At 45.7% G+C, this 27,629-nt stretch overlaps 1 protein-coding gene across 1 annotated transcript in view; it reads right to left on the minus strand.

Moving 5' to 3' along the window:
- LOC142571060 (uncharacterized) overlaps positions 1 to 27,629 on the minus strand; it is a 79,461-nt gene that overhangs the window by 40,746 nt on the left and 11,086 nt on the right. Inside the window, exons 3-4 of the mRNA XM_075679357.1 lie at positions 18,644 to 18,770; positions 4,149 to 4,288 (exon numbers count right to left, since the gene is read on the minus strand). Of these exons, the coding sequence (XP_075535472.1) occupies positions 4,149 to 4,288; positions 18,644 to 18,770 (267 nt within the window). The remainder of the gene's footprint in view (positions 1 to 4,148; positions 4,289 to 18,643; positions 18,771 to 27,629) is intronic.

Below are 27,629 nucleotides of genomic sequence, written 5' to 3' on the forward strand. Positions count from 1 at the left end.
CTGCCTTATAGGGTGGAGCCCTTAGTCCAGGCCACCATTGGCTCGCGCCACTCCGCATGCCCGCCGGATCAGCCGTTGCTGCTCTTGCAGGTGTAAGCTCATCAGCGCAGTCTCCCAGGAGGAAGGCCAAGGTGAAGGAATAGGGGAGTGACCCGGAGGGTGTGGGCACTGCCAGGTGCCATGATATACTGTAGGCTTTGCTCCACAATAGAGACAGTATGAGGGATATTGTGTGGGGTGGAAGAGGTGAAGATAGAAGAGGCAGGGAAATAATTAGTTTGAAGCAGTCGCCACGTGACGGCATCATCTCGGTTATGGGAATTATGTGGTGGAGGGAAATATTTCCTGCTACCTCTGTAATATTGTAGAGTTTCAGTGTATTTCAGTGGTTCTGTCGGTGCGTCGTCTGGGTTGGCCAGCTCTTCCAATGGCGCCCAGTTAGCAAGTTCTTGGGCTACCGCATTAGTGCGTCCATTACCGTGGAGGGAGGCGTGTCTGGATCTATGGGTATGTCCTACTCGGTAGATGCTGTTCTTCCCTGAACCACGTTGACGCCAACTTAGGTCACTGTGTATATGGCAGTAGGTGTCTTCCACTCCTAAATGAACGTCTTTGACGCCAACTTCAACACACATTGTTGCGTGTTCTTCAAAACTGCCGTCATACCCGTATTGAAAAGTGTCTACGTGCCCCCTTTTCATGGATTAGTATTCCTCCGGCGCATCACACACTTTCCAAGGGCTATGTTTGTGTCTATGCTTCTATCTAGCCGCTTTCCCGCCTACCTGAGTCACTTGGTAGTGCGGCTTCGAATGGATAGCGCATCTGGCTCGTAAGTTAAGTGAACAAGGTTTTAAACGAACCGTCCGAACAAGTTTGGTCATTGAGTATGTGACAATGAGTATATTTGTGCCGATCTTCAACGAACCTCTTTCGTGCCGACATGAATCGCACTAATGTGGGACTGGGTAGGTGCTACTGTGTCGATGCAAATCTTTCACGCCGACTCGGAGCCCGGGGTATATGCCACTCTCTCTGTTTTGGTCTTCAGTCAATTTCTTTGAGGCGAATTTCGATTATTGCGTATGGGACAGTAGAAGTGTTCCGCTCTTCAATGAGATATTTGAATCCAGCTTCTGTAAATAGTTATGAGCCACTATGAATCTGGCGCTCTACAATAAAGAAAAAGATAGCTTAAAGTTCTCCTATGCCGAAGGAAATCGAACCCACATCACAAAAGTCATTAAAGCACAGCAGCCCGACGCTTTAGCAGGCTGTGCTAGAGATGCATCGGGTATATTCTGCTTTTCAATGAACGTCATTTACGTTTATGCATTACCGAGGTGAGCCATGAATGCACTGGGTATGTGCCGCTCTTCAGTGAACCTCGCAAATTTGGGCCACTGGGTATGTTCCAACGGGTGTGCGGCAAACGAGGGAACAATTCTCTGCGCTCTCAGACAGCGGTGCTCCACGCTTCGCGTCTTAGAGGTCGAGCGCGGACTTCTCGGCGGTGCACTAGATGGTGCAGTGTGTCCAGAAAGAAGCACGAGAGGTTTCTGGTTGGTCCGGTTGCCGCATGCCGCGTTTGTAAGTGTTCGCACGCTCCAGAGCGCAATGCATTTCGGAGGTCACGCACAGGCTTCGTAGCGGCGGTACTTGATGGCACCGGGCGTTGTTAACACGTAAACACTTTTCAATACGTCTACTGGAATTGGAATACATCATGTCTCATCATCATGCATCATTGACACAACAGGATGAATTGGAATGCATCATCCGCGCCTGTCTTGTGTGTTCCTTCTTTGTCACTTGTTTTTGTGCGGTTACATGATGCATTCCAATAACGACCACCAACTAGCCCGCTTATCCCTGTTAAACCTGTTCAATACGTCTACGACGGCCATTTTTAAGAATACGTCACAATGTGTGTTGAAGTTGGCGTCAAAGACGTTCATTGAAGTGTGAAAGACACCTGCTGCCATATACACAGTGACCTAACTTGGCAGGAAATTCCGCTGTAGTACACGCCTCACACATAACTAATTTTAATGGTGGCAATACGTTACGTCGCTATATTGATTCAATGCCAAACGTAGTGCCGTGGACGGTCATCGTGAAACGGGTTCTGGGCAATTGCTTTCTTTTCTTTGTTTTAGTTCCATCATACTACTTTAAGTTGCTTGGAGCACATAGAGCCAATCAACATGTACAAGAGCAGTCTAATACCTGAAGAGGCGCGCATTACTTACACTCCGGAGTACAATATCCAGTGAGCTAATTAATATTTCTTCAATAAGTTTTTTGCTGCTCGCCTTATTGCACGTGGCGCAATTGCTACGCTAAAGAGCCGAGCAGTAGAGCAGACTTATGTTTGCAGCAAAAATTTTAAACCACATTCGTGATGTCCCTCTGAAAATGTGCTAAAAATAGATTGATATTAAGGTTACCAGTTTGTTTAAAGTTTGCGTCTTGTGTGCAGTCTGGCACGATATTACCAGAAACTAATAAAATTTTGCAATGCAGTAGTGTCACTAGTTTGTGAATTTCTGTTAAGCGGTCATATATTTATTACTGCAGAGTATCACTTTTTAAATTGCGGAGCGAAATCTCTAGCAAAATATTAAGCAGTAATATGTTGGTCTTGATTTTTTTCATTTAATAAATTTGGAGAATTTTGGAGAAATCGACATGAGAATGCGCAAGCTGTGAAACAATTCATTTGTGACAGATCATTGTGTTATTAGACATGGGCTTAAATAAAGAAAAGCACAGTGCTATGTTATATTATAGCACGTGTATCAGGTATCCCGGTGTTGACTTTACAATTGCTAGGCAGCACAAAGGCGCGTGCCATTTCAGAAATCGACAAACGTTTGTGCTCAGGCGCGTGAAAGAGCGGGTGCTAGGCAGAAATATGGTGTTTTCGATCCTTGAATATCTGACTTTTCCTACGTACCACGGAGGACAAGTTTCTTTCCTCGTTTTGTATGCGTTTGTCCTGAAGCGTGCCGGCATTACGGAGTGGTGTCGCGCGCTGGCCATGCCTATGCGCCAGTTTGTTTAGGCTCCGACGCTGGCTGCCGGCGCGGTGAACTAGGTGAAGCGGTGGCCACTGACGCACCATATTATGTTGCCTCTGACTGAGGCTACGTCGCACGTTCGCGAATCTCAGAAGGTAAAGACACGTCGGACACACCTTCTCGCGCCTGCGCTGCTCGTCCTGAGTGAATCATGCCAGATTACACCTTTCTCGCGCCTTACACCACTCTACCTTGAAAATAACATCACTGATTTTCCCGGAGGAGCAGTAAGGGTCGTAGGAGAGACCGGCGCTACTCTCCTGGAGCAGAACCTTTGCTCGTGCCAGGCTAAAAAGAGGTCGGCCGTACCTGCTTTTCTGCCGTTTCGCTTGCTCTGCGGATTCTCGCTACTGATTTTTGCGCGTCTTCTTGCAGGAGATCTTTTATGTCACTTAAAGTGGACCAATAAAATGCTTTTGAAAAGTCACAGAGAGCAGTATACGAAAAGCCTGCCCCGAGCGCACATACTGCTCCAGGAGAGCAGGGCCGCTTTCTACTACGGCCCTCTACTGCTCACCCTGGAAAATCAGTGATAGTATTTTGAAAGTGGAGTGCCGTAAGCCATGAGAAAGGTATAATCTGGCATGACTGACTCATCACGAGCACCTGAGGTGCGAGAGAGACGGTCCGAGGTGCATTTATCTTCCGGGTTTCAAGTTCCTCCCGCGTGCCTTTCGACACAACGATCACCAAATGGGGCATCATTGCCCACTACTGCTCCTGGTTCACCGAACCGGCAGCCAGCTTTGGAGCCTAAACAAACTCAACCTCACTGAGCGATGCCGGAACGCGTACAGAAAAAACGGATACAAAATGACCAAAAAATGACCGTAGTGCTTAGGAAAAGTCCCATATTCAAGTAGCAAAAGCCCCCATATTTTATCTCTTGTACCCGCTCTTACTCGCGCCTTCGTACAAACGTCAGGCGATTCCTCAAATGCCTGTCTCATGACATGCCCCACTGTCTACCTGCATGCCGCTGTCCGCCTAGCAATTGTAAAGTCACATCCCGGTGTACTTGACAACCTGATGCAACCTTGACAACTAGATGCAACATGGACTTACTTTTGGACAGATTGAAGGTACTGTTCCCGCAGGCGTCTCGGCGGATTGTAGCATATTGCGTCTGTATGGCTTTTAGAGATGGATCTGAGTCGATGCAACTAGCTAGGTCCTCTTCGCAGCGTTCCACAGCGTCACTTTCCCTAAATATGCGAAATAATAGGTGTGTTTTGTAACTGATATATCCGAATGAATAATTGTCTATAGCACTATGGATGTCTAGTCCGATGTACGCATACGTTGTTGCAGTGACATTTAACTAATGGTTTATTACTTCATCTCAAATCCTCGTGCTATATCAATGAAAACCTTTTGGTAAAAACATAGAGTTTAAATTTCTATCCCAGAAGTCTAGAGTGATGTGTAAAAGGCAATATCCTCAATCTTGACTGAATATGTCCCTGAAGCTCCCAGTTTTGATATCAAAAGGCTGATTGTGCAACGCGTGTATAATTATCCGCAGTATCATTTAGATAGCTGTAGTGAGAATTTGAGCCACTGATGCAGCAATGTGATTGTTTTCCACTTCACTAATTAGTTCCACAACGGCCACTACTCTGAGGAACAGCGAAACTGAAGCAACCAAAAACAATTGTATTTATTTACGCGTACAAACAGCACTGTTCAATCCACCCTAACGGCATGCCTCGAGCCAAGAGCGGGCCTACACTCTCAATGAAGTCTCAGATAACACCCTGCATGTAGCCGTCACTACATATGAGCAAAAAAACTTCTCATATAGGCGGCCCTTAAACGCGGCGTTAATCGTGACCGAGGGCTAAGCGGCCTCATGGGCCGCTTAACCTGTCAGACTCACTGTAAAAAATGGCACCAAAAAGTTTATCACAGCATATCACAATTCTCGTTCTCCTCTCCCCTCCCACACGCGTCGCTATCATCGGACCTGCTCCTGTCTCCCCGACACATTCATAGCAACTTCCACGGCCGCCATCGCCTTACCCTTGCTGTAATCTCCTCTCCTCAGTTTTATCAGCGCGGCAGTGCACGAAGCAACACCACCAAGAACAAGTAGCAAATGAGCGAGAAAAATGTGCATGCGTTACAACATGATCCGAGAGAGAGAAAATAAACGAACTGGTGCAGGGAATCGGTAAGGTGGAGTGAATGCAGCAAAAAACAGCATTCATGTCTGATGCACTCGGTTGCGCTTTGTTGATGATGATGATGAATGTGGTGTTTTGTGGCGCAAGGGCCAAATGTGGCCAAAGAGCGCCAGGCCGGTGGTAATGCGTTCGCAACGGAGCTATGAATAACGAAGGGCATATGTTACGGTGGCTGTAAAGGGGCCTAAAAACAGTCGCTATAAAGTGCATAAAACCTATACAAGATAAAACTATGCCGATGGTTAATGGGCTGTACAATGGACACGAAATACACATTGTGAAATAATGATGATTTAGTAAAATATCTCACAGATATACTTTTTGCAATAAGCACTACTGCCTAAACAGAGTCCTTGGGATGCAAAGGCCTGTAGCCATGTGTTATGCGAGAGTACCATCATAGCGGCTTCCTCTAGAAAGGGGATGTGCTATGAATTTCTGGGGCTAAAAACTTGCAAGTCCACATAGTTCAAGAAACCCAGAACTGCTTTGGTGTCAAAGAACGGTTCTTCACCAAGAAACATTGCTGGATGGAGAGGGGTGTGCTGGCGATATACAAGGGGAAAATGTCCTTTCTCTCAGCTTCGGCTTCCCGATACTCCAGGAGGACGTGGAGAACGGTCAGCCTCTCACCACATCTACCACACGTTGGAGGCTCCTTTCCGCTCAGTAAAAAATTGTGGGTGTTATAGGTGTGTCCTATCCTAAGTCGACAGAACAGGACATCAGTTCGTCGTGTTTTCGGGGGCCAGAAACCTAATTTTGGCTCAATCAAGTGAAGCTTATTCGTAGTTTCCACGTCCCACAAGCGTTGCCAGTGGCTTCGCAGATTCTTCCGTAAGATAGGCTTCAGATCTGTGACAGGGACAGCAGCCGTAGGAATAATAGCTTGCGAGGTGATTGGTGTAGCCATTTCGTCCGCTAGTACATTCCCCTTTATGCCTCTATGGCGTAGTGATAGGTCTGTAACTACTAGGCAAGGACGGGTCCTTACCTTGTTTGAGTATAGGTATTATTATAGCTTATTTCCAAGAAGGCGGAATATATCCAGCCGCCCACATGACATTATAAAGTGAGAGGAGTGTTTTCTGTGTTTCAGGGTGGAGGGACTTGATCATTTGATATATGATACGGTCACCACCTGGCGCTGAGCTGTCGCAACATGCAAGAGAAGTTTGAAGCTCAGCTAAACTGAACGGGCGGTTGTAATCTTCATAATGGCCACATTTCCTATCAAGGCGCTGTCGCTTTGCACGTTCTTTGAACTTGAGGAATGATCGCGTGTAATGAAATGCACTGGAGATATAGGCAAAGTGTTCATCTAGACAGTCTGCCTGGTCTTCCAGGCCATCTCCTTGGGTACTTAATAAGGGCAGGGGGTTTGTCTCCCGGCCTTTTAGTTTATTTACCCTATTCCACACCTTTGCCTCATCTTTGTAAGAATTTATCCTAGATATGTAACGCTCCCAGCTCTCTCTCATTGCACGTCGACGTGTTCTCCTGCCTTGTGATTTGACGTGTTTAAAATAATAAGATTTTCAGCTGTTGAAGAATTGAGAAGCAATCCCAAAGTTTTGTTTTGATTTTTGCGGGCTTTTCGACATTCGTCATTCCAGCATGGGACGCGACGGTTCTTTGCCAGTCCGTTAAATTGTTTCATGAATTTCGTTGCAGCGTCAAAAATAAAACCAGTTAGGTATGCCGCAGCGTCGTCTATATTAAAATCAGAAATGTCATCGTCGCGTAAATATGTGAGTTCTCATACAGTTCCCGGTCTGCTGATTCGAGGTTCCATCGAGCGAAATGGGGCGTGCATGTATCCGGTTTTGTTAGATTTAACGTAATTGGGAAGTGGTCACCCCCATAGGGGTTCTTCAGAACAGACCACTGCAGGTACGGAAATTATGAGCTCGAAGCTATGCTCAAGTCTATGGACGAGTATGTTTTATGTGTAACATAGTAGTACGTTGGTTCCTTTTTGTTCAATAAACATGCACCTGAAGAAAACAGAAAATTTTCTATCAGGCGCCCACGCGCATCGGAACGCGTGTCACCCCACAGGGGGCTATGTGCATTTAGATCACCAACGACTATATATGGCGGAGGAAGTTCCTGAACAAAATGTACCCAACACAATACAGAGACACCTGCCCATGGTGCGGGGCCACACCCACACTATACCATGTCACATGGGAATGTAAACACAATAAATCATTCCACCAACACAATAACCCGAGTGCGGAGCAATGGGAGAGTCGGCTTACCAGCTGCGAGCTCACGGCCCAAAGGGCCTTAGTGCAGCACGCTAGTCGGGTAGCTAGGCTCAGTGGAGCCCTGGAATAGGGGCCCACCCTTGCTGGAAGAGGCCCCAAGTCGCCGGCGCCCAAGACGACCGAGACCTCGAGACGCAAAATCCTTGAAGGAACCAAAATAAAGTTTCTCTCTCTCTCTCTCTCATCGATGAAGCTTTCGAACTCTGTTTTAGTAAGTTGACAAGAAGGGGAGACGTACATCGAACTAACCATGATTAGCTTACCAAATAGCACAGCTCGTACTGCAACTGCTTCGAGGGGGGTCCGGAGATTTATTTGCTGACATGCTACGCCCTTATCGACTATTATGGCTACACCCCCTGACGAGGTGAGAGCATCATCACGGTCTTTGCGGAAAATGGCATATTGTCTTAGAAAGTTCGTGTGTGTTAATTTCAGGTGTGTCTCTTGAACACACAGCAACTTGGGATTGCGTTTATGTAGGAGTTCTCTAATGTCGTCGAGATTATGGAGAAGTCCTCTCACATTCCATTGTAGTATTTGTGTATCCATTATGCTATATGTGTTGGGTGCTGTGCGTTGAAGAGACGAGGATTAGCTCACGGGCCTTTTTCAGGCGCAGTGACGGGAGTTTTGTCTCTTTTGGAGCGATCGAGAGTCCCTCGCCGCTCCTTAGGCGCTAGTGGCGCCGTCTTGCTGGTGGTTGCGTCCATCGCCTCTTGCGAGGCGCTGGACACGCGCTCTTCCGAGCGCTTTCTTTGGCGATAAGGCCTCGGTACGCTGGACGAGGCCTTCACCTGCCCTGAGGCCTGAGGTCACCTGCCCGGAGGCAGATGGCCCCGTGTGCTGGGTCGGCGTAGCAGCGCTAGCTGCAGCCGCCGGGGGGGGTGTCACTACGGCCTCACTGGGTGTGAGACGGTCAGCCGCCGGAGACCGTTGCGGCGCTGCCCCCTGACACGCCACTTCGGCGAAGGTGTTCTTTGGCAGGAAGGGTACTGGCCTGCGTGCTTCCTTGAAACTTATACTTTCCTTTGCTTTGAACGTTACAATCTCTTTCTCTTTTTTCCAAGATGGGCACGACCGCGAGTACGCGGCGTGCTCTCCATCACAGTTCACACAGTGGAGAGTGTTGTCACACGATGCAGCGGAGTGCTCATTAGCACTGCATTTTGCACAAGTTTGGCGGCCGCGGCAGTTCGATGAGCTGTGGCCAAATCGCTGGCATTCAAAACATCTGAGAGGGTTTGGGACATATGGTCTGACCCGGAGCTTTACATAACCTGTCCCAATACTCTCAGGGCGCCCACTTCAACCAAACGTAAGAATTAGATGTTTTGTTTTAACCTCTTTTCCATCGCGCCTAAGCAGAATTCGCTTAACATTGATTACGTTTTGATCGCTCCATTCTTCTAATAGTTCAACGTCCGTAAGCTCCATCAGGTCATCATCCGAAACTACACCACAGGTGGTGTTGATCGTGCGGTGCGGAGTCACTCTCACTGGGACATCTCCAAATGATACAAGGTTAGGCAGTTTCTCGTGTTGCTTTTTGTCGCGGAGCTCCAAAAGGAGATCACCGCTAGCCATCTTTGATGCTTTATAGCCTGGTCAAAATACCTGAGTTAGGGTTCTCGAAACAACAAAAGGTGAGATTGTTCGTGCTTGTTTTCCTTGTTTTTCAGAATGGATTACATGAAATCGCGGGAAAGTTTCTTTTTGGCGTCCAAAAAATTGCAAGATTTCTTCGGTGCGCCCCCTTCTCAGGGAGCGATCAGATAGTGGAGGGAAAGAACTGGCCATAAGTGGGAGTGTATTTACCGGCTGTAGCGCCAGTCACCCACCATGGAGCCCAATAGGGGGATGCTGCAGGGCTTGTAAAACAGGGCCTACAAGCCCCAGCTGTACGCTACCCCTATAACCAAATATGACATAACCCAGGTTGGCTACTCACACAAGGTTAACCCTTGTTGCCATGACGATCGGAAGAAATTAAGAAATGAGAAGGAGACAGGAAACATGAAAAGTGAGAGAAAGACGAAGGCTAGAGGGAGAGAGAGACAGGAAAAGGCAACTACCGATTTCCCCCGGGTGGGTCAGTTCGAGGGTGCCGTCTATGTGAAGCAGAGGACAAAGGGGCGTGTTGCCTCCGCCGGGGGGCCTTAAAGGTCCAAACACCCAGCATCAGCTCAACCCCCAGGATCCCCTTTCCCCAGACACGGCTAAGCCGCGCACGACTAGACGCGGGAGGGTCCAAACCTCATGTGCTCGGGTACGTGGTGTCGCAACACACCAAACGCCTGCTGACGCAGACGCCCCTGCGGGGTGCGCTTTGTTGTGTTCGCACGTTCTTTTCATACCGTGTCAAGGCATTTTCTGAAAGGCAGATATTTTGAATAGATCCTTTTAAAGTTTTAACGGACAGATGGAATATACGCAACAACTACTTGTAACACGAAAGGGAATAATGTAGCTAGGCAGGTTATTAAATGGAATAGGGTACTTGCTGCAATTAGGCTCGATTTACTCTTCATCAAGGCTAAGGAATAAGTGGTATATGCTAATTGTTAAAAATATACAGTTGCAAGTTTTGTGCCACCTTGGCTGAATACGATGGCCATTTTAAGGCTTAGTACTGAGTGTGCTCTGAGGGGCACGGTATTACGCTCAACTCAAGTACATACGTGCTTGGACAAAGCGAATCTATACGCGAAGAGAATCTATACGTTGTTTCAGAAAGCCAAAAAGGGAGCCCCGTATGGGAAACCATGTATGGGAAGTAGTCTCACGACTACAAACCTGAGCCAATATGGCGGACAGGCGTAAGAATAGGAAGGAAGATACAATAACCTTAGCCCAACAGAACTGTCGAGGTATAACGGACAAAATAGGGGAATTACGGCAAGACACAGATAATGCGGAAAACGAACCGGATATCCTTGCATTACAAGAAACTAACTCGCGATCCATACTGGGGTATATCAGATACAACGATCCCAATGAGAAAAACATAGCGGTCCTAGTCCGAAGCAACATAGCTGCGACGCAGCACATGACCAGCCAGAGAGGGTGTGAACACGTTCTCTTGGAAACTCACAACAGAGGCATAGGAAGCAAAAGCTACATATTTATACTCAGCGCATACTGTTGGCCCTCCAAGAAGGACCTGGACATAGGTGGCACATTACTCGCCAGCAAGGAAGAGTCGGGCAGCCGACACCTATTGATATTAGGAGATTGCAATGCGCCTCCCTCAATATAGGGCTACAAAGTTTGCTCCAAGAGAGCCAGGGTGTTGGCTACCTTTTATCCTCAACGGCAGATACTAACTAGAATGAGGTATGTAATGCAGCAAACCCACACAATGCATATATTTTCATTGCAAAATTACAAGGAATTACAACACTGCATGGCCACTGATCACCTTAGGAGGCATAAAAACACAAGAAGAGAATGCGTCACTGCGCATTATATAAGCATGTAAAATAAAAAAAATTGTTTTCATACTGTTTAAAAAATACATGCATATAATTGAGATGCAAATTTAGATGCGTATAATGAATTGCGCCATAAATTAAATTCATATGTAAAAAATTAAGGTCATTCCGCCCTGCCAAGGTGAATGACCAGCGGAGCTGTACACGTCGTGGTAAAAAAACTTGTCGTAAAGACTTTACCGGATCACTCATTGTCACTTAGTAACGACGCTAAGAATGACCTTGTGGTCGCTATACTCTGAACGGCGGACACATTCTTTGATAATTCATTATCAAAGAATGTGTCCCCATATCATTAACGTCACCTTGCTGCAAACTTTTAAAGCGCATAATCACAACTCGCATTAATGAATTCTTAGATGAACACTTCCTACTAACAAGTGCTCAACATGGCTTCAGAAGAGGTTGCTCCACTACCGCACAATTAGTAATGATAATTGATTCAATTGCCAAAGCTTTGGATGCCAACGGTCAAACTGATGTAGTGTTTTTAGACTTCAGTAACGCCGTCGATATGGTAATTCACAAAAACTTCATTCCAAAATTAAGGAACATTAACCTTCTGAACATCATAATTATCTGGACTACAGACTATCTGGATAATCGCCAACAGTATGTTTCAGTTGACGATCAAAAGTCGGGATATCTACCAATCACTTCAGGTGTTTCCCAGGGCAGTCTCCTGGGTCCATTGCTCTTTCTTTTACATATTAATGACATTGTTACCGCTGTCAAACCTGGAACACGAATAAGGCTGTTTGCAGATGTCTGCGTTGTATTTCGTACTATTAAGTCCGTGGATGGTCAGAAGGAACTCAACTCTAGCTTGAATAATATATTCTTCTGGTGCGAAGAATGGGGCATGGCGGCAAACATGTAGATAAAACTGTCTTTCTTAGCATAACGCATAAAGGGAATCCCCTGGATTGAGTACGCGTATCAAATGGGATCTGTTCCATTAAAGCAAGTTGAGAGTTACAAGTACCTTGGCGTAACGTTCTCTAATAATTTTTCTTGGGACCTCCACATTGACAACACATGTTCTCCTGCCTTTCGGAAGCTAACTTGTCTTCGACACAAACTAAGAAATGCCCCCTCAAACGCTAAGGTACTCACTTACCTAACCTATATCCGGCCAAAACTTGAATATGCTTGCGTTGCATGGAATCCCTATACTAAAGTCAATGTTAACAAACTTGAGAGAATACAGAGCAAATCTGTTCGTTTAATTTATTCCAAGTTCAAAAGTTCGGATTCGCCGTCAGAGTTGATGTTGGCTAACGACATTCCTTCGCTTGAGCAAAGAAGACGGAAACACAGGCTAGATTTTTTACATAATCTATTTAATCACAAATGAGCTCTGGACCCTTCACTATATGTAAGTCATCTCTCCACGAGGTATACACGACACCATCGTCCGGATACACTGACACCTATCTATGCTAGGACAGACAGCTTATAAGATCTCCTTCTTTCTTAGGACTATTTCTGAGTGAAATCAGCAGGCCGACCCTTACAGCATGTTACTGTGTTTTATGTACGTTCTTATTGTCTTTTTAATTTGCATAGAATGTGTTGCCCTTGCTGTTGAATGAGCAAGGCAAGTACTCGACTCTCAAACTCCCTTGCCTTTTTCTAAATCGTTCTGTTTGCACCATGGATTGATTAAGGTATCGTGTATTGATCTTTTCACGAAGTGTTTCTGTGAGCAATATATCATTGTAAAGTCTATATATATTATGAATGTATACGAACACATCTTGTATATGTCTTGTAGTCAATGTCTGCCCGTCCTGCAAGGACCACAATGTGGTCTGCAATATGTATTAAATAAATAAGTAAATAAATAAATAAATAATGCCTAATCGATTTATGTACGCTGCTGGGTGGTCGGTTGGGCCGGATCGATGTGGCTTCGAAAGCGAGATGTCTCCAGCACGAAACGCGTAAACCAGTCCCTCTTCGGTCCCGACAAATCCCCGCTGAAATCACCGACACCGACCACAGTGGTAGTGTCATCGCAACTAAACCACGCGGTATAGCCATGAACATATCGACATCGCAGGGAAATGCACTCGGCGATATATACTCGGTAGGTACCACGATCCCGTGCTCCCTGCAGTACAACGCACACGTCACCACACGCATCAGCGTCTTCATCCTGGGAGTCCAGGATCTACGTTCGCATGCGTGTTTTCTCCCTTGCGTATGAAGCAGTGCCACACGCGCGCCACTCCACAGGCCTGCCACACACGATTCCGCTGTACTTGTCCACCTGATACAACTCATCCGGCCGCGTTTCCAATAGGCGCACAACACAGGTATCTCGCTGAGAACGGCATCGTGCGTGAGATCGATACCGTGATGGCCGAGGGAACGAATATTCACCTCCACGAGTGCGAGCGAATGTGGCTCTCGAAGCATACAGAGACGCCTCTCTGACAGTCGGCAAGTGATCTTATTCACAGAAGACGCGCATGGCGTGGTTGTCACTCATGACAGGGCTATTGGCCATTGCATTTTTTTCCTTGCTTACGGGGGTATGATTGCTCACATGGGTATTCGCTATTGATTGTGATAGTTTTTGTGCGCGGACACGTGAATTCTATGGTACCCTAGCCCTATACAGCTTCGCTGTACAAAGACAAAGCCAGTTCTTCTGTCAATTTAAATTATCAGTTGCGTAAAATTTTCGTTTCCTATGGGCAGGTATTAAAAATATATTCGAACAAAAGAAGATAGGGCTTATATTAGATACGGATATTAATGGGGCTGTTCATAGTGGTGGCTTACTTGAAATCGATTTCAACAGGCATTTTCTAAACGCAGGAAATTACATAGACACTTAACGCTTTCATTTCGACATTTCCCTATCTAATCCCGCTTCCTTATCCCTAACGCCAATTTTAGAAGAAATCGCTGCTATTGTAGCGTCTCCTAGAAATGCGTCTTCACCTGGAGACGACGATATTGCAGTAGCCCTGCCAGAAGAGCTGCCGGAGGGATCCTAAGCTCACTGACATATGTTGTTAACCAGATGCCAGTTGTTGGTTTAGTCGCCCGTAAACTAAGCATAGCACCCGTTATGGTCATTTCTATAAGTGAAAAGAAATGTGACCTTAACAATTATAGGCCGACGTACCTATGTTTTCCACTTTTTTCTAGGGTTACCGAAATCGTTATACATAAACGTTTCCTTAGTTTCTATCGGTCAACGAATAGCATCAGTGATCAGCAATACGGCTTCCACTCGGGAAAATCCACTAAAATTCCCTCATTAGGCAAAAAAGCACATATAATTCGCAGTCTAGAACAAATGCCTTACACAGTAGCTATTTTTTAGATTTCTGCAAATAATTTTAATGCGTCAGACATAAAATTCAGCTTAAAACGTTAAAGCCTTATGTGCTTCGCGATGAAAATGAAGCCTTTATGCAAAGTTACTTGAGAAACAATGTACACAAAGCCTTCTTTGTACAAAGGCTTCTTGGCTTCTTTGTATACAACGCCTTCCTGCATTTAAGGAATTGTCATCTCCATACGTATGGCCACACATAGATTGGTTATAGTATATATGCGACGATGTATGAAGCTGTTATTAAATTTGTTATTGCGCAATAACGCATTTTAATATAGTCTTGTACAAAACAACGCATCCACCGTGTGTGCGTGTGCTGGTCACTCGCCCTCCGCGGCACCAAGCACATTTTCATTTGAAGTCAGCATAAAGCCAGGCTGCATAGTATCGCTGATGTTAAGCCCAAAAATGTCAATTGTTTGTAGCAAAAGTTGCGCAAAACGTATATATATATATATATATATATATATATATATATATATATATATATATATAGCAGTATATATAGCATCTAAGCAATATATTTTGAACAGTTTGCGCACGAAACTTATTCGCTAGCGCTTATGGAGCATATATTTAGCCAAAATTGGAGTAACCCCACTCTTCATATGTTAATGGTCGACCATATGTGTTCCCTTTTGGGTCGCGAATTTGTGTTGCGTATATCTAATTACCTTGTCAGTTGAATCAATAAACTATTCTATTAGAAGTGCCTGAATTTCACAAGATTCCCTCACATGGTATCAAAAGAACGTGCAAGTTTTTTTACATGGTTTCGCAAGAACGCGAAAGTGCAACAACGCCGCACCAGACCTGAACGCGGTTTCTTGCTCCTCTCCCTTAACCATACAATTTCCTTTCCAAGTTCATTTTGTTTTTTATTTACTCTCGCATTATGTTGTAACGCTCTCACATTTCCATCTCGCCTTTTCTACTTGTTCACAGTGGTGTTGCTCCATGCACTGTGGCACTGGCAAAAAAGGGAAAGGGGGGACGACGGTGACGGCTGGGAAGCGACGGTGGCTGCCGAAATGGCTATGAATGTAGTGGGCAGTAACATATTTGTATATCATGCTTTAGAAATATCTATAACTGCAATGAAGGCCATAAAGTAGAATGTGGCAATGCGTGGAGAAAAGTTATATGCTAGGCGAACTACAGAACGGACTCAGACCAGGCCGACTCTGAGAGGATAATACAATTTACTAACACAGTGCATAGAGAAGACTCACTATTAACTAAATAACTCACAATATACCGTTATGGATAGCATTTCTAGATATTAAGGGAGCCTACGAAAAAGTAGACACAGATTTAGTAGGTATTCTCGAGCAGGAATGCATAGGTGACAATTTTGTGGACATTCTGAGGGACATATAATTAGACAACCGAGTACAACTACTATGGCAAGGCCGGAAATGCAATGGTGGAAATTCATAAAGGACTGAAGCAAGGGTGTCCTCTGCCTGTAGTATTGTTCACGCTTTTTGTTAAGGGCATGGAAAGACGATAGGAAAACAGTGAATTAGGGTTTTATTTATGTTATCTTTCTAAATGAGCAAATCGTACAACAGATCTCTTTCCTGATATATGCGAATGCCATAATGCTACCAGCGCACAATAAATGAAATGTAGAAATACTTGTGAATATGTGTCGAAACGGAGCGACAAACCTAGGCCTTAAGTTTAGCACAGACAAATGTGGAATTATGATATTTAATAGGGGGACGAGTAATTACGTGCTACCCATTCAAAATGAAGTCCCACCTATCGTCAAACAATATAATTATCTGGGAATGTACATAAACGAAGGAAACAATTTCTGCAACACCGATCAATATATTCCGAAAATGAAGGGGCAGCGCAATGCAACAATTATGAAACAGAGATCACTTAGCGGCTACAGCAAAAAATCATGAGCCATTCCACTCTATGAAGGTGATTGACCAGCGAAGCCGTTGAGCGCACGACACGGAGGTGAAACATAATTTTGAAAAAACTACGAACTCATTTATTGTGTTGACGGGTGGTCATCGTGGCGAAAGGTACGCGCACTCATTTATTGTCTTGATCGGTGGTCCTTATTTCACTCGCAACTGCAATCACATTACTCAATAATGTCAAATCAATGCAAGTTAATCGCTCGATGGTCGGTTGAGCCTGATCGGTGTGGTAACGCAAGGGACATGTCTGCAACACGGTGCGCCAAAGCCACTCCCTTTTCGGTCCGACACATCCACATTGAAATCACCGACAACGACAACAGTAGTAGCGTCATCGCAACTACGTCACGCTAAGTGTATAGCAATGAAGCTTACGGGACTGTGAGTCATTGCATTTCTTGCTTGCTTACGGGGGTATGGACCACTGATGGTGACACTTTTCGACATGCTGTTTTGTATCTTGTATGTGTGATTACAAAGAATTTAAACACTGTTCGCTTCTCTTTGCTGAGTGCTTGTAGCCTCTGCCTTAAGGGGCTATGAGCTATTCCATTCGTTGCTTGCTTAAGGAAGCATGAATGCCTACGGGGGCATGACCCATTAATGATGATAGTTTTTATGCATGGAGAACAAAAATGCACGCAATCCTAGCCATATACAGCTTCGCCTTAATACGAGGGTGTGCGTGGAATCTGGAAAGGAGTAATGATACCAGCGCTAACGTTCGCGAATACCATTATTTGCTTCAAATTGGATATCTTGCCGGCGTTGGAAGGTAAGAAAAGATCGGTAGGTCGGTAGACCAGTTGACTTTGGGAACCCAAGGTAAAATCGCAAATGAGGCACTGAAGGGTGTCATTCGTTGGGCCTCTTTTGAAGTAAGAGAAGCGCAGAGCAAAATTAGTTTTGAAGCAATTCTAAGGAGCATGGGTAAAAATAAAGGGCTGGCTAAACTTCACTACAGCCTGTACCTGAAAGCGTGGGCACAGAACGGAGGAGGATATCAAGAAAGTTGGTAGCCAAATGCAGGGTAACTGAAAGGGGAAATAGGAAACCGAGAGTCATAAACAAAAAGTGAGTGAAACAGAGACAGTAAATTGGACGCAAAGTCTGTAAGCAAGAAAAGACCGTGCAGATTTACAAGAAAAACAGTATAAGTAAAAAATAAAATAGATAGGTAAATAAGTATGCTAACACAAAGTGCAGTGACTGGCTACTTGAGGCTGGAGCTCAGTGCGTCAAGAAAAAAAAATACATGCCGGAGCAAATATTCGCAATAACGTAACGCATGTGTCTGTTGCATCGAAACCCATACTAATAGAAGGCGAAGGTATTCAGCGATTGAGACCCGTATGTAACGTGCACTTTCCGCACTTGTATTTACTGTGAACGGAAGTATCAACCGGTCAGAAGTCGAGATAAGCAAGAGACGTTTAGAGTATTGGTTGACATAAAGCAGGAAAGGGATTGATATGGCCGGAGTCGTCGAAGGCATGGGTAGCAGTAGAAGCTACACAAGTTTTGAGGTGGCGAAAAAAGATCAAGTTGACGTATGCGAAAATTCAGGAATAGAACGCCCGTATAGCATGCCTTATGAACTCAACCAGGCTAGGGACTCTTTGTCGCTGTACCGTTTCGAAGGAGAGACCAATATCTTCACCATCATCTAGGTGAGGTGATAGCGGCAGTGGGAGGGAGGAGCAACAATCACCAGATGCAGTTTCAAACATTTCTGGTGCCATTTTTGTAGTGCTGAACATATAAAATTTTGCATGCATGATCCTTCTGTTCCCGGCCTAGCGGGCCGCTTAACGATCGGTCGTGATTAACGCCGCTTTTCAGGCCGGAAATTTTTTTCTTCTGCTGCAGTGAAGAAGTACTGCTTATAGGCATAATGTTATCTATTATTTGTCTTGTAGTGTGTATAAACTTGTTCTTTTGCTTTTTTGATGTTACCAACACAACGAGAGCGCTGCCACTCGAGTTGCTAATCGTTTATTTCTTTGTCTGGACCCATTCTCCATTTACTCAGCAATCACTGCATTTGTGTTTTGCCGAGACGTTTGCGGTCACGCCTCCCTTAGCCGTGCAGCGGCACCCTATGGACGACTGGTGCTGCCGTTAATTTTCAGTCCGTCCCTACTTTTGACGGTAAATGAACGCTCAACCCCCACATAGAAATACTTTGAATCTAAGCTCACGGTGCAGTGCGAGATCGCTTAACAATACGCCATTTTTAAAAAAAGTAACAGTTGGACAATGCTAACTCTCACATAAATAAAACCGTGTAAGGTAATGTCACCTACTTGCAGAGGTTTTCGAGGCGGCTCTTGTTCAGTGTGCGTTGGTCAGACACATCAGAAACGTTGTCGGAGATGTCGCCATAGCACTCAAGAACTTGCGTCACGTTGCAATCTTCGGCGAAAACCAGCACTGTGAAATTCATGGAAAATCCTGTGGTGTACAAACTACTTTTCTTGAGCTATACATTATGTATGCCTCAGAGCGAGGTGCATTCATGGATATATATCTGTATTACAGGTACTCTTGTGACTCGTATGCATGAGATGAAAGATTATGCGGCGGAAGAAAAAATGTGTCCTTCCAAATTGTTGTTCTTTTTTGTTTTTAGAGGGCGGGGGGAGGAAGCGTACGTAACATATATGCAGGCATTACCGAAAAAAAGGAAAACAAACCCACCAGATCTGCAAGAATCATCCTGAGGATGCACAAATAGCTAAAGAAAGGCGTGCTTGCCGTCTAGCTAGTTCTTTGTCGTTCGCTGGCGGAGACGCATATGTGCGTAATTGATAGTTTGATAGCTTTTTGGTAGTTTATTCAGGCCCTGTGTATCTGAATGAGCTGTCAACAACCTGCTTTACACTTGCCCTCAATACGATCTTACTGCGCAAACCTTAAGAGATCTCCACTAAGGCGATTTCACTGCAGCACTTTTCGAAAAAAGGGGGGGTTTCTGGTACCCTGGCAACATCAGTCGATGGCGCGCCAAGATATTCTTGCGCTTCTGCATTTTTAGAAACTATAGCTCCAGTTGAGGCCAGTTGTTACACATTTTCTTGAAAAAAATATTCGCAGTTATGCACAGGGACAGAAGTCGACGAAACAAACAAACCGCACAAGTTTGATTTTTATTTGTAACGTCTATATTATAAAAAGACAATGAAGCCCCAGTTGCTTTAAGCATTGTAGGTGTTTGTGGATGCCCGCTAAGGTGGGCCTTGCTTCTTCGTTCTTCGTGGGACGTTCCTATGGAGACGATCACCTCTTCAGTTTTGACAGTAGACGAATTCGGCAAGCTTTGTCCCCAGATGGAAAACATCTTCCTGATTGATATGTTGAGGTAGAATCCGATCATGTAATGTCGCTGACTGGAAACCCCGAGGTACGTCGTTCATGATGCGCTTGCAGATGGCCACGGGTATCACAAAATCTCACATCACATGTATTGGCAAATTTCTGACCTCGACGGACGATCTGGTGGGGACTAAGCACGTGCTTCAAATTTGTCGACGGTTATGGCTGCGACTGCATGAAATGAAGCTGTGACCGGCCTCGAAGGAAATTTAAGGAAGTTTCAGCTCCGTATGTGCACCAACAGTCACGAAATCAATGGGCTATATTTCGTGACAGAAAGGTAGCCCTGCAGTCACTCTTATCATCTCGGCGTCGCAGCCCACATTAACCATTGGTAGCAGAGATATGATTACGCTACCATAAAGCGGTGGACAGAGTTACGACATTGTATTTCAGTGGCTACCTAGGCACTGAAACATCACTGGCAATGCATGGGCCAACAAAGCTGCCCGTGCGGCACATGGAGAATGTTAATGAAGCTCGATACCATTGTCGAGAACGGATGTATCATGGCATCTCAGCGGTCTTGCTCATATTATAACTGAAAGGAAATGGAACACACCGGTGTTTAACAACTGGCGCCTTTATGCCGTGGACATACACATAAAATTAAACCTTTTACCGCGCTTTACCCGACGACAAGAAACATTACTGTGGCGCCTGCGAATAGGAGTTTCTTTTGTAAATACATCATCATCATCAGCCTGGTTACGCCCACTGCAGGGCAAAGGCCTCTCCCATACTTCTCCAACAACCCCGGTCATGTACTAATTGTGGCCATGCCATCCCTGCAAACTTCTTAATCTCATCCGCCCACCTAACTTTCTGCCGCCCTCTGCTACGCTTCCCTTCCCTTGGTATCCAGTCCGTAACCCTTAATGACCATCCGTTATCTTCCCTCCTCATTACATGTCCTGCCCATGCCCATTTCTTTTTCTTGATTTCAACTAAGATGTCATTAACTCGCGTTTGTTCCCTCACCCAATCTGCTCTTTTCTTATCCCTTAATGTTACGCCTATCATTCTTCTTTCCATAGCTCGTTGTGTCGTCCTCAATTTGAGTAGAACCCTTTTCGTAAGCCTCCAGGTTTCTGCCCCGTAGGTGAGTACTGGTAAGACACAGCTATTATATACTTTTCTCTTGAGGGATAACGGCAACCTGCTGTTCATGATTTGGGAATGCCTGCCAAACGCACTCCAGCCCATTCTTATTCTTCTGATTATTTCCGTCTCATGATCCGGATCCGCCGTCACTACCTGCCCTAAGTAGATGTATTCCCTTACGACTTCCAATGCCTTGCTGCCTATTGTAAATTGCTGTTATCTCCCGAGACTGTTAAGCATTACTTTAGTTTTCTGCATATTAATTTTTAGACCCACTCTTCTGCTTTGCCTCTCCAGGTCAGTGAGCATGCATTGCAATTGGTCCCCTGAGTTACTAAGCAAGGCAATATCATCAGCGAATCGCAAGTTACTAAGGTATTCTCGATTAACTTTTATCCCCAATTCTTCCCAATCCAGGTCTCTGAATACCTCCTGTAAACACGCTGTGAATAGCATTGGAGATATCGTATCTCCCTGCCTCACGCCTTTCTTTATTGGGATTTTGTTGCTTGCTTTATGGAGGACTACGGTGGCTGTGGAGCCGCTATAGATATCTTCCAGTATTTTTACATATGGCTCATCTACACCCTGATTCCGTAATGCCTCCATGACTGCTGAGGTTTCGACTGAATCAAACGTTTTCTCGTACTCAATGAAAGCTATATATAACGGTTGCTTATATTCTGCACATTTCTCTATCACTTGATTGATAGTGTGAATATGGTCTATTGTTGAGTAGCCTTTACGGAATCCTGCCTGGTCCTTTGGTTGACAGAAGTCTAAGGTGTTCCTGATTCTATTTGCAATTACCTTAGTAAATACTTTGTAGGCAGCGGACAGTAAGCTGATCGGTCTATATTTTTTCAAGTCTTTGGCGTCCCCTTTCTTATGGATTAGGATTAGGTTAGCGTTCTTCCAAGGTTCCGGTACGCTCGAGGTCATGAGGCATTGCGTATACAGGGTGGCCAGTTTCTCTAGAACAATCTGTCCACCATCCTTCAGCAAATCTGCTGTTACCTGATCCTCCCCAGCCGCCTTCCCCCTTTGCATATCTCCTAAGGCTTTCTTTACTTCTTCCGGCGTTACCTTCGGGATTTCGAATTCCTCTAGACTATTTTCTCTTCCATTATCGTCGTGGGTGCGACTGGTACTGTATAAATCTCTATAGAACTCCTCAGCCACTTGAACTATCTCATCCATATTAGTAATGATATTGCCGGCTTTGTCTCTTAACGCATACATCTGATTCTTGCCAATTCCTAGTTTCTTCTTCACTGTTTTTAGGCTTCCTCCGCTCCTGAGAGCATGTTCAATTCTATCCATATTATCCTTCCTTATGTCAGCTGGCTTACGCTGTAAATACATACTGTTCAGTGTCTTACGTATGTAAATACATACTCATTTGTAATTGAAATGGCGGAGAGACAATTGCAGCGCATGTGGTGTTGAGGAAACCATCAAACATCTTTTACATGACTACCCCACACACGAAGATAAAACGAGTGCTCTTGAGACAGGTTTGGGACACTTAGATAACAGGACCTTTACAAAGGAGGACATCTCGGACCCGTGGCTTCATGCATCTGCTATGTGCACGGCTACAAATGCACTTCTGCGTTTTCTTAAATGCACCAGCATGTATGACCGCCTGTTTTAAACTCAAGCATGAACGCGTGTGCGTGTAACTGCAAAGTGTGAACGTCGGTCTTCCTTGTCGTCTTTCATTACCCCTTTCCCAGTGCAGCGTAACCTACTGGGCTCAGCCTAGTTAACCTCCCTTCCTTCTCGTTATGACATTTTTTTTTCTCTCTCTCTCTCAGTAGAGTATCGAATCATTTAGCAGCGGCACTTGCAGCGGATGTGCAACGTAAACTGCGCGCTTGTATTTTCAGGTTGGTCATTTACACATTTGATTTAGCTGTTTCTACTCAATTTACCGGCAACGGCTGCACATTTTTTATGCCACTTTTGTTTTCTTTTTTCATGATTGTACACACGTTTGTTACGCAATGCCTACTCGTCAGGAACTTGCCATAGGTATTGAACAGCTGGAACGTCTCGCGGGCAGGAGGCAATCTTGGATGCTAGAAATAGGCTCTAAAATTAAAATGGAACGGAATGACTGACCTGTCTGAAAATTCCTCTCTTCGCTAAAAGACTGACTTTATGAGCAACATGTTTGTAACGTCAAAATCTGGCAGGATGAATTTATGGCTTCGAAAAAGGCATTAACGGCCCGAAATAAAATGCTACAAAACTTGTTACAACTCTGCTCCCTTTATCGGAATTCCTCCGATAAAGGGAGGAGATTGCACAGCCATCTCGAAGCGTATGCACATTGTCATCGAGTGGCCTGTGTTAGAATCAGATATTCAGAGAATTCACTATGTTCTATCCGAATCATCTTATCAATATATAATGGCTCCTTTTGTTTAACAAGAAAATCAATTTGTGGAAAGGGCCCGCAAGGCTCGGCTAAAGTGAGCCACCTTGGGTTTTATGGCACAAACGACTCGGGTGTTTTCGTGAACGAGCATCTGACAGTCAGTGTTAAAATGCTCTTTGTGAAGGCATTTGCCCTAAAGAACGCAAAAGATGCATGTACTTTTGGTCTGAAAATCGCCAGATCAAAGAGCGAAAAATAAGTGACGGCAGGAGGTTGCCAAGTTCAGCCGAATCGGATCTCCGTATATTCACGTCAAAGCACATATTGTACTGATTACACCTGCGAGCTTGCTTTTTTCATCGTAATGTCATTTAGGTGTTCATGGGAACTTCATTCATTACTTCGTCATAGTCATGCTTTATAGGTTCAATTTAACGCATGCAATTTAGGAAAGAATCGCTTGGGGAGAAATAATTTTCGTATTCTCGCTTGATCGTGATTTCTCGTTTATTCGTGTTTCTGAAGCATAGAATTCAAGCGATGGCACCAACATGTATAGGTTCCGTTCTTACAGTCCTGAATAGTGTCACCGTTCAAACAGTAGGTATGGTGATGCCGCTGTCTTTCTGTATGTATAAGCATCAGTTAGACTTGCTGAAGTCATTTGAACCTTATTCACGTCGACTGCTGTGAAACGGCATGAGTGGAAACTAACGAGCCCCTCGAGGCATGCAACCCTAAATTTTTTCTGCTGGGTTGGGTTTATAGGTCACCAGCTTTTAACGTTTCTCATTGCCTCCACGCTCATTCTTACGTGCTTAACGTATTACTGTCCGAAAATAAGAGTGTAATGATTGTAAGAGATGCAAACCGCTATGTGCAGGATGTTAACTCTAGCTTGTATACCGCCTAGGCGGACTGCTTCAGTGGCTATTGCCTCATCATATCACCTACAAGATGCGTTTGTGAGGGGCCCCATTCACTCACTGATCATACTTTAACAAACGCGGACATTACCATTTAGGCGGGAGTTGTTAAAACTTATCTCACGGATCACTTTCCAATTTATGTAGTCATCGAAACTTTTTTGGCTAACATTGTCGGCATTACTTCACTGCACTATTCGACACAGATAAATGTACTGCTACTGTTATCTCCACTGATTGGACAGCGCTCAATTTTACTGGAGACTCAATAGAGACTGTTTCGTCTGCAATTAATTCCCGAAAGCAGTCAGTACTTGCTGTAAAACTATGCGATGTAAAAATCGAGTTACACGCACCAAAGATGCTTGGATGCTTGATGGTCTCCTAGAGAGCTTGCGGAAAAGGAGCTAATTTGTATAACAAAACTAAAAAAACACCCATTCAACTGTTTGTGAATTGGTGCAAAAAATACCTCAACATTCTCAACACGACCTTCCGAGAAGCCAAAGGTGTTACTACAAAACAGCATTCTTGCAGAATACAGACCATTCTAAAAAATGAATAAGTGATTTCACTTTGTGACGTTGGATGACCAGCGAAGCTGTTGAAAACCACCACTACAACAGTTTAGGGTGGTACGCAATGCTTTATGGATTCAGAGTAATACTAGAACCTTCCAATGCGGCACGCAGGCCGGGCTACCCCGAGAGGGCGCTGTTGGGCGAGGCGTTCAGTGGAGGCCGCGGTAGAAGGCAGACCGCACGAGATCTATGCGTGCTCATTGGCTGTTCTTTAAAGTTTTGCGGAAAATTTTCACATCCAAGGGGAAGGAACAGCACCCAGATATTCCAAATGCATTTATTTTGTACTAACCTAAAGAAATCACAGCAATTGCGCAGTTTTACGAAATTAGATCATTGTAAGGACATACCTTTTTGTCTGTGTTAGTATTACGTTACTTATTTATCTCGGCTTCTTTGCAGAGTAAAATGTCCTGATGTGGAAAGTAAAAGGGTATTCCAACACTGTTCTTTGCTCAAGAGATATCTGGATGGAAATTCGATAACGCGCCGTGGTTCCTTAGTGTTTATGGTTTTGGGCTGCTAAGTACCAGGTCGCGGTGTTTATTATTATTATTATTATTATTATTATTATTATTATTATTATTATTATTATTTCGTTTTTACGTGCCAAAACCACTTTTTCATTAGGAGGCAGGCCGTAGTGGAGGACTCCGGAAATTTCGACCACCTGGGGTTCATTAACGAGCGCCTAAATCTAAGTACACCGGTGCTTTCGCATTTCGCCCCCTATCTAAATGCGGCCATCGTGGCCTATATTCGTTCCCCCAACCTCGCGCTCAGCAGTCCAACACCGTAGCCAAGGAGCAACCACGGCTTGAAGAGTCCTCAGTGCCATGAAAAGTTTCTGTCGACCGCGATGACTTGGCTCACTCGCCTTCTCATCGAGAGCACCGCCGCTGTAGCTTCGGACGTCCGCGCAGCGCTTCCCTCTCTCTAATGCCCCAACCACTGGCACGCGTCGGAAAGCTTCGGCACGCGCCGAAGCGTCAAAAGTGTCAAAGGCGTCGGTCGGGAACACGGCGAAGCGTGACGACGCGCAGCGATTATGTCTACTGCCGATGCTAGAAGTTTGTCGACGCGAGGCGACGCTGCGACACGTTACAGCGGTCAACCAATCGGAGGCTGCGGAGCCTCCGGCTGCTATGCCTATTGACACGTGTACTTGTCTTTATCAGGGGACATGTTTCGCCGCCTAAAAAATGTTATCGCACAGCGCGGGACGCGCCCGCATCTATCCGAAGTTTCTGAAAAGTTATCGATGCTTCTATCCGCTGTCTGTTCTCGCCGAACCTTATGCTGCCTCGTTTCATCGCGTGACTCGAATGGTGTAGAACATTGTGGAAGACACGCGGGTCCAAGCAATCAGACTGTAATGTTCGACGACTGCTGTATAAAGCCGACGCGCTCGACCCGCTGATCAGATATTCGACGATCGCCGACGGTGTTCGCCGCTATTGTTGTGCTTTAAGTGTAGCCTGTCTTTGTGAGCAGAGGTTCGCCCAATAAAAGCTAGTTTTGTCTTTCACAGTATTGCTACTGTGTTCTTTAACGTCACTACCACGTGGCATCTAGTGGAGGTGATTTTCGTCAATGTACCGGACGCCCCCAACAAGCCGTGATCCAAGCCCGGACCGCAAAGAGAGCACCAACGTAGTCCCGGGCCATCGAGCAAGCCGTCGTCTACAACAGCTGCCCCCGGAGCACGGACTTCTACCTAAGAAGACCAGAAAGATTGTGGCCAAGACAACCACAATGGCAGCCCCAGTGTCACCCGTCGTACTTCAACAACCCAGAGAGCCCCCTACTTTCCGTGGAGCTACGTCGGAGGATCCTCAGTTACCGCATCCCCAATCAGAAGCAATCAGCTACGCCGCCGTCGCACGCCGTCAAGGTCCCCCTTCGCGACCGCGCCACGGCCCTCTAACGCCGCAATTCCGTCGTCCGCCGCCACCGCCGCCAGCACGGCCACCCGTCGCCCAGCGCACCTACGCTAGGAAGACGGACATTTGGCGCGCCCCCGACCACCGCCCGCTCTGCTACCACTGCGGCGAAGCCGGCCATGTGTACCGCCGATGCCCATACCGCGACCTCGGATTGCGAGGCTTCGCCGTCAACGCACAGCGCCCGAGGGAAGGTGAACGCCCTCGTGACATCGCCGACTACCTCGCCGCTACTCTGTGGAGCCCTTGACGACCATCCAGTTCGCCGTCACCAGGCCGCTACCTGTCGCCGCAGCGCAGGCCGTACACTGGCCCAGCCCGGGGCTGGTCAGCGAGCCCATATCCGGAAAATTAAAAGCAGCGACCGATGGAGCTGCGGTTGCTGTTCGTCGAACTCACGAAGATCCTCCGCCGCCGACGAAGACGCTGAAGAAACTACCTCGACGACATAACGACACGCCGCCGTCCCGACGAAGTGAGGAAGCAAAGAATACGACGACGAAAGACAAAACTAGCCTAATTGCAGAAAGTTAAGACTGCATAGGAAGGCCCGTTAATTCGGACCGCTGGAGGACACGTCATCACGCCGAGTGGAATCTGCACGGCAAGAATTAGCATTCATGACCGGACTTACCCTGCCACCTTCGTTATCCGGCAACAGTGTTCACGAGACGTCATTCTCGGTATGGACTTCCTGAACCAACACGGCGCAATCATCGACCTGAAGTCTTAGTCAATAACGCTGTCGGATGATCAAGCGATACCGCCGTAGAGCCCTTGTAGTCACCACGCCTTGAGTGTGCTCGAAGATCAAGTGAGCATCCCGCCTCGCTGCAGCATTCTTATTTCGGTGGGCACCGAAACACCCGCTGACGTAGAAGGCGTCATCGAAGGCGACCAACGTCTACAGCTCGACCGTGAAATTTGCTTCGCAAGAGAGATCGCTCGACTGTAAGAAGGAAAAACGAAAATTTTGC

This window comes from Dermacentor variabilis, chromosome 2 (genome assembly GCF_050947875.1).
Source record: "Dermacentor variabilis isolate Ectoservices chromosome 2, ASM5094787v1, whole genome shotgun sequence".
Taxonomy (NCBI): domain Eukaryota; kingdom Metazoa; phylum Arthropoda; class Arachnida; order Ixodida; family Ixodidae; genus Dermacentor; species Dermacentor variabilis.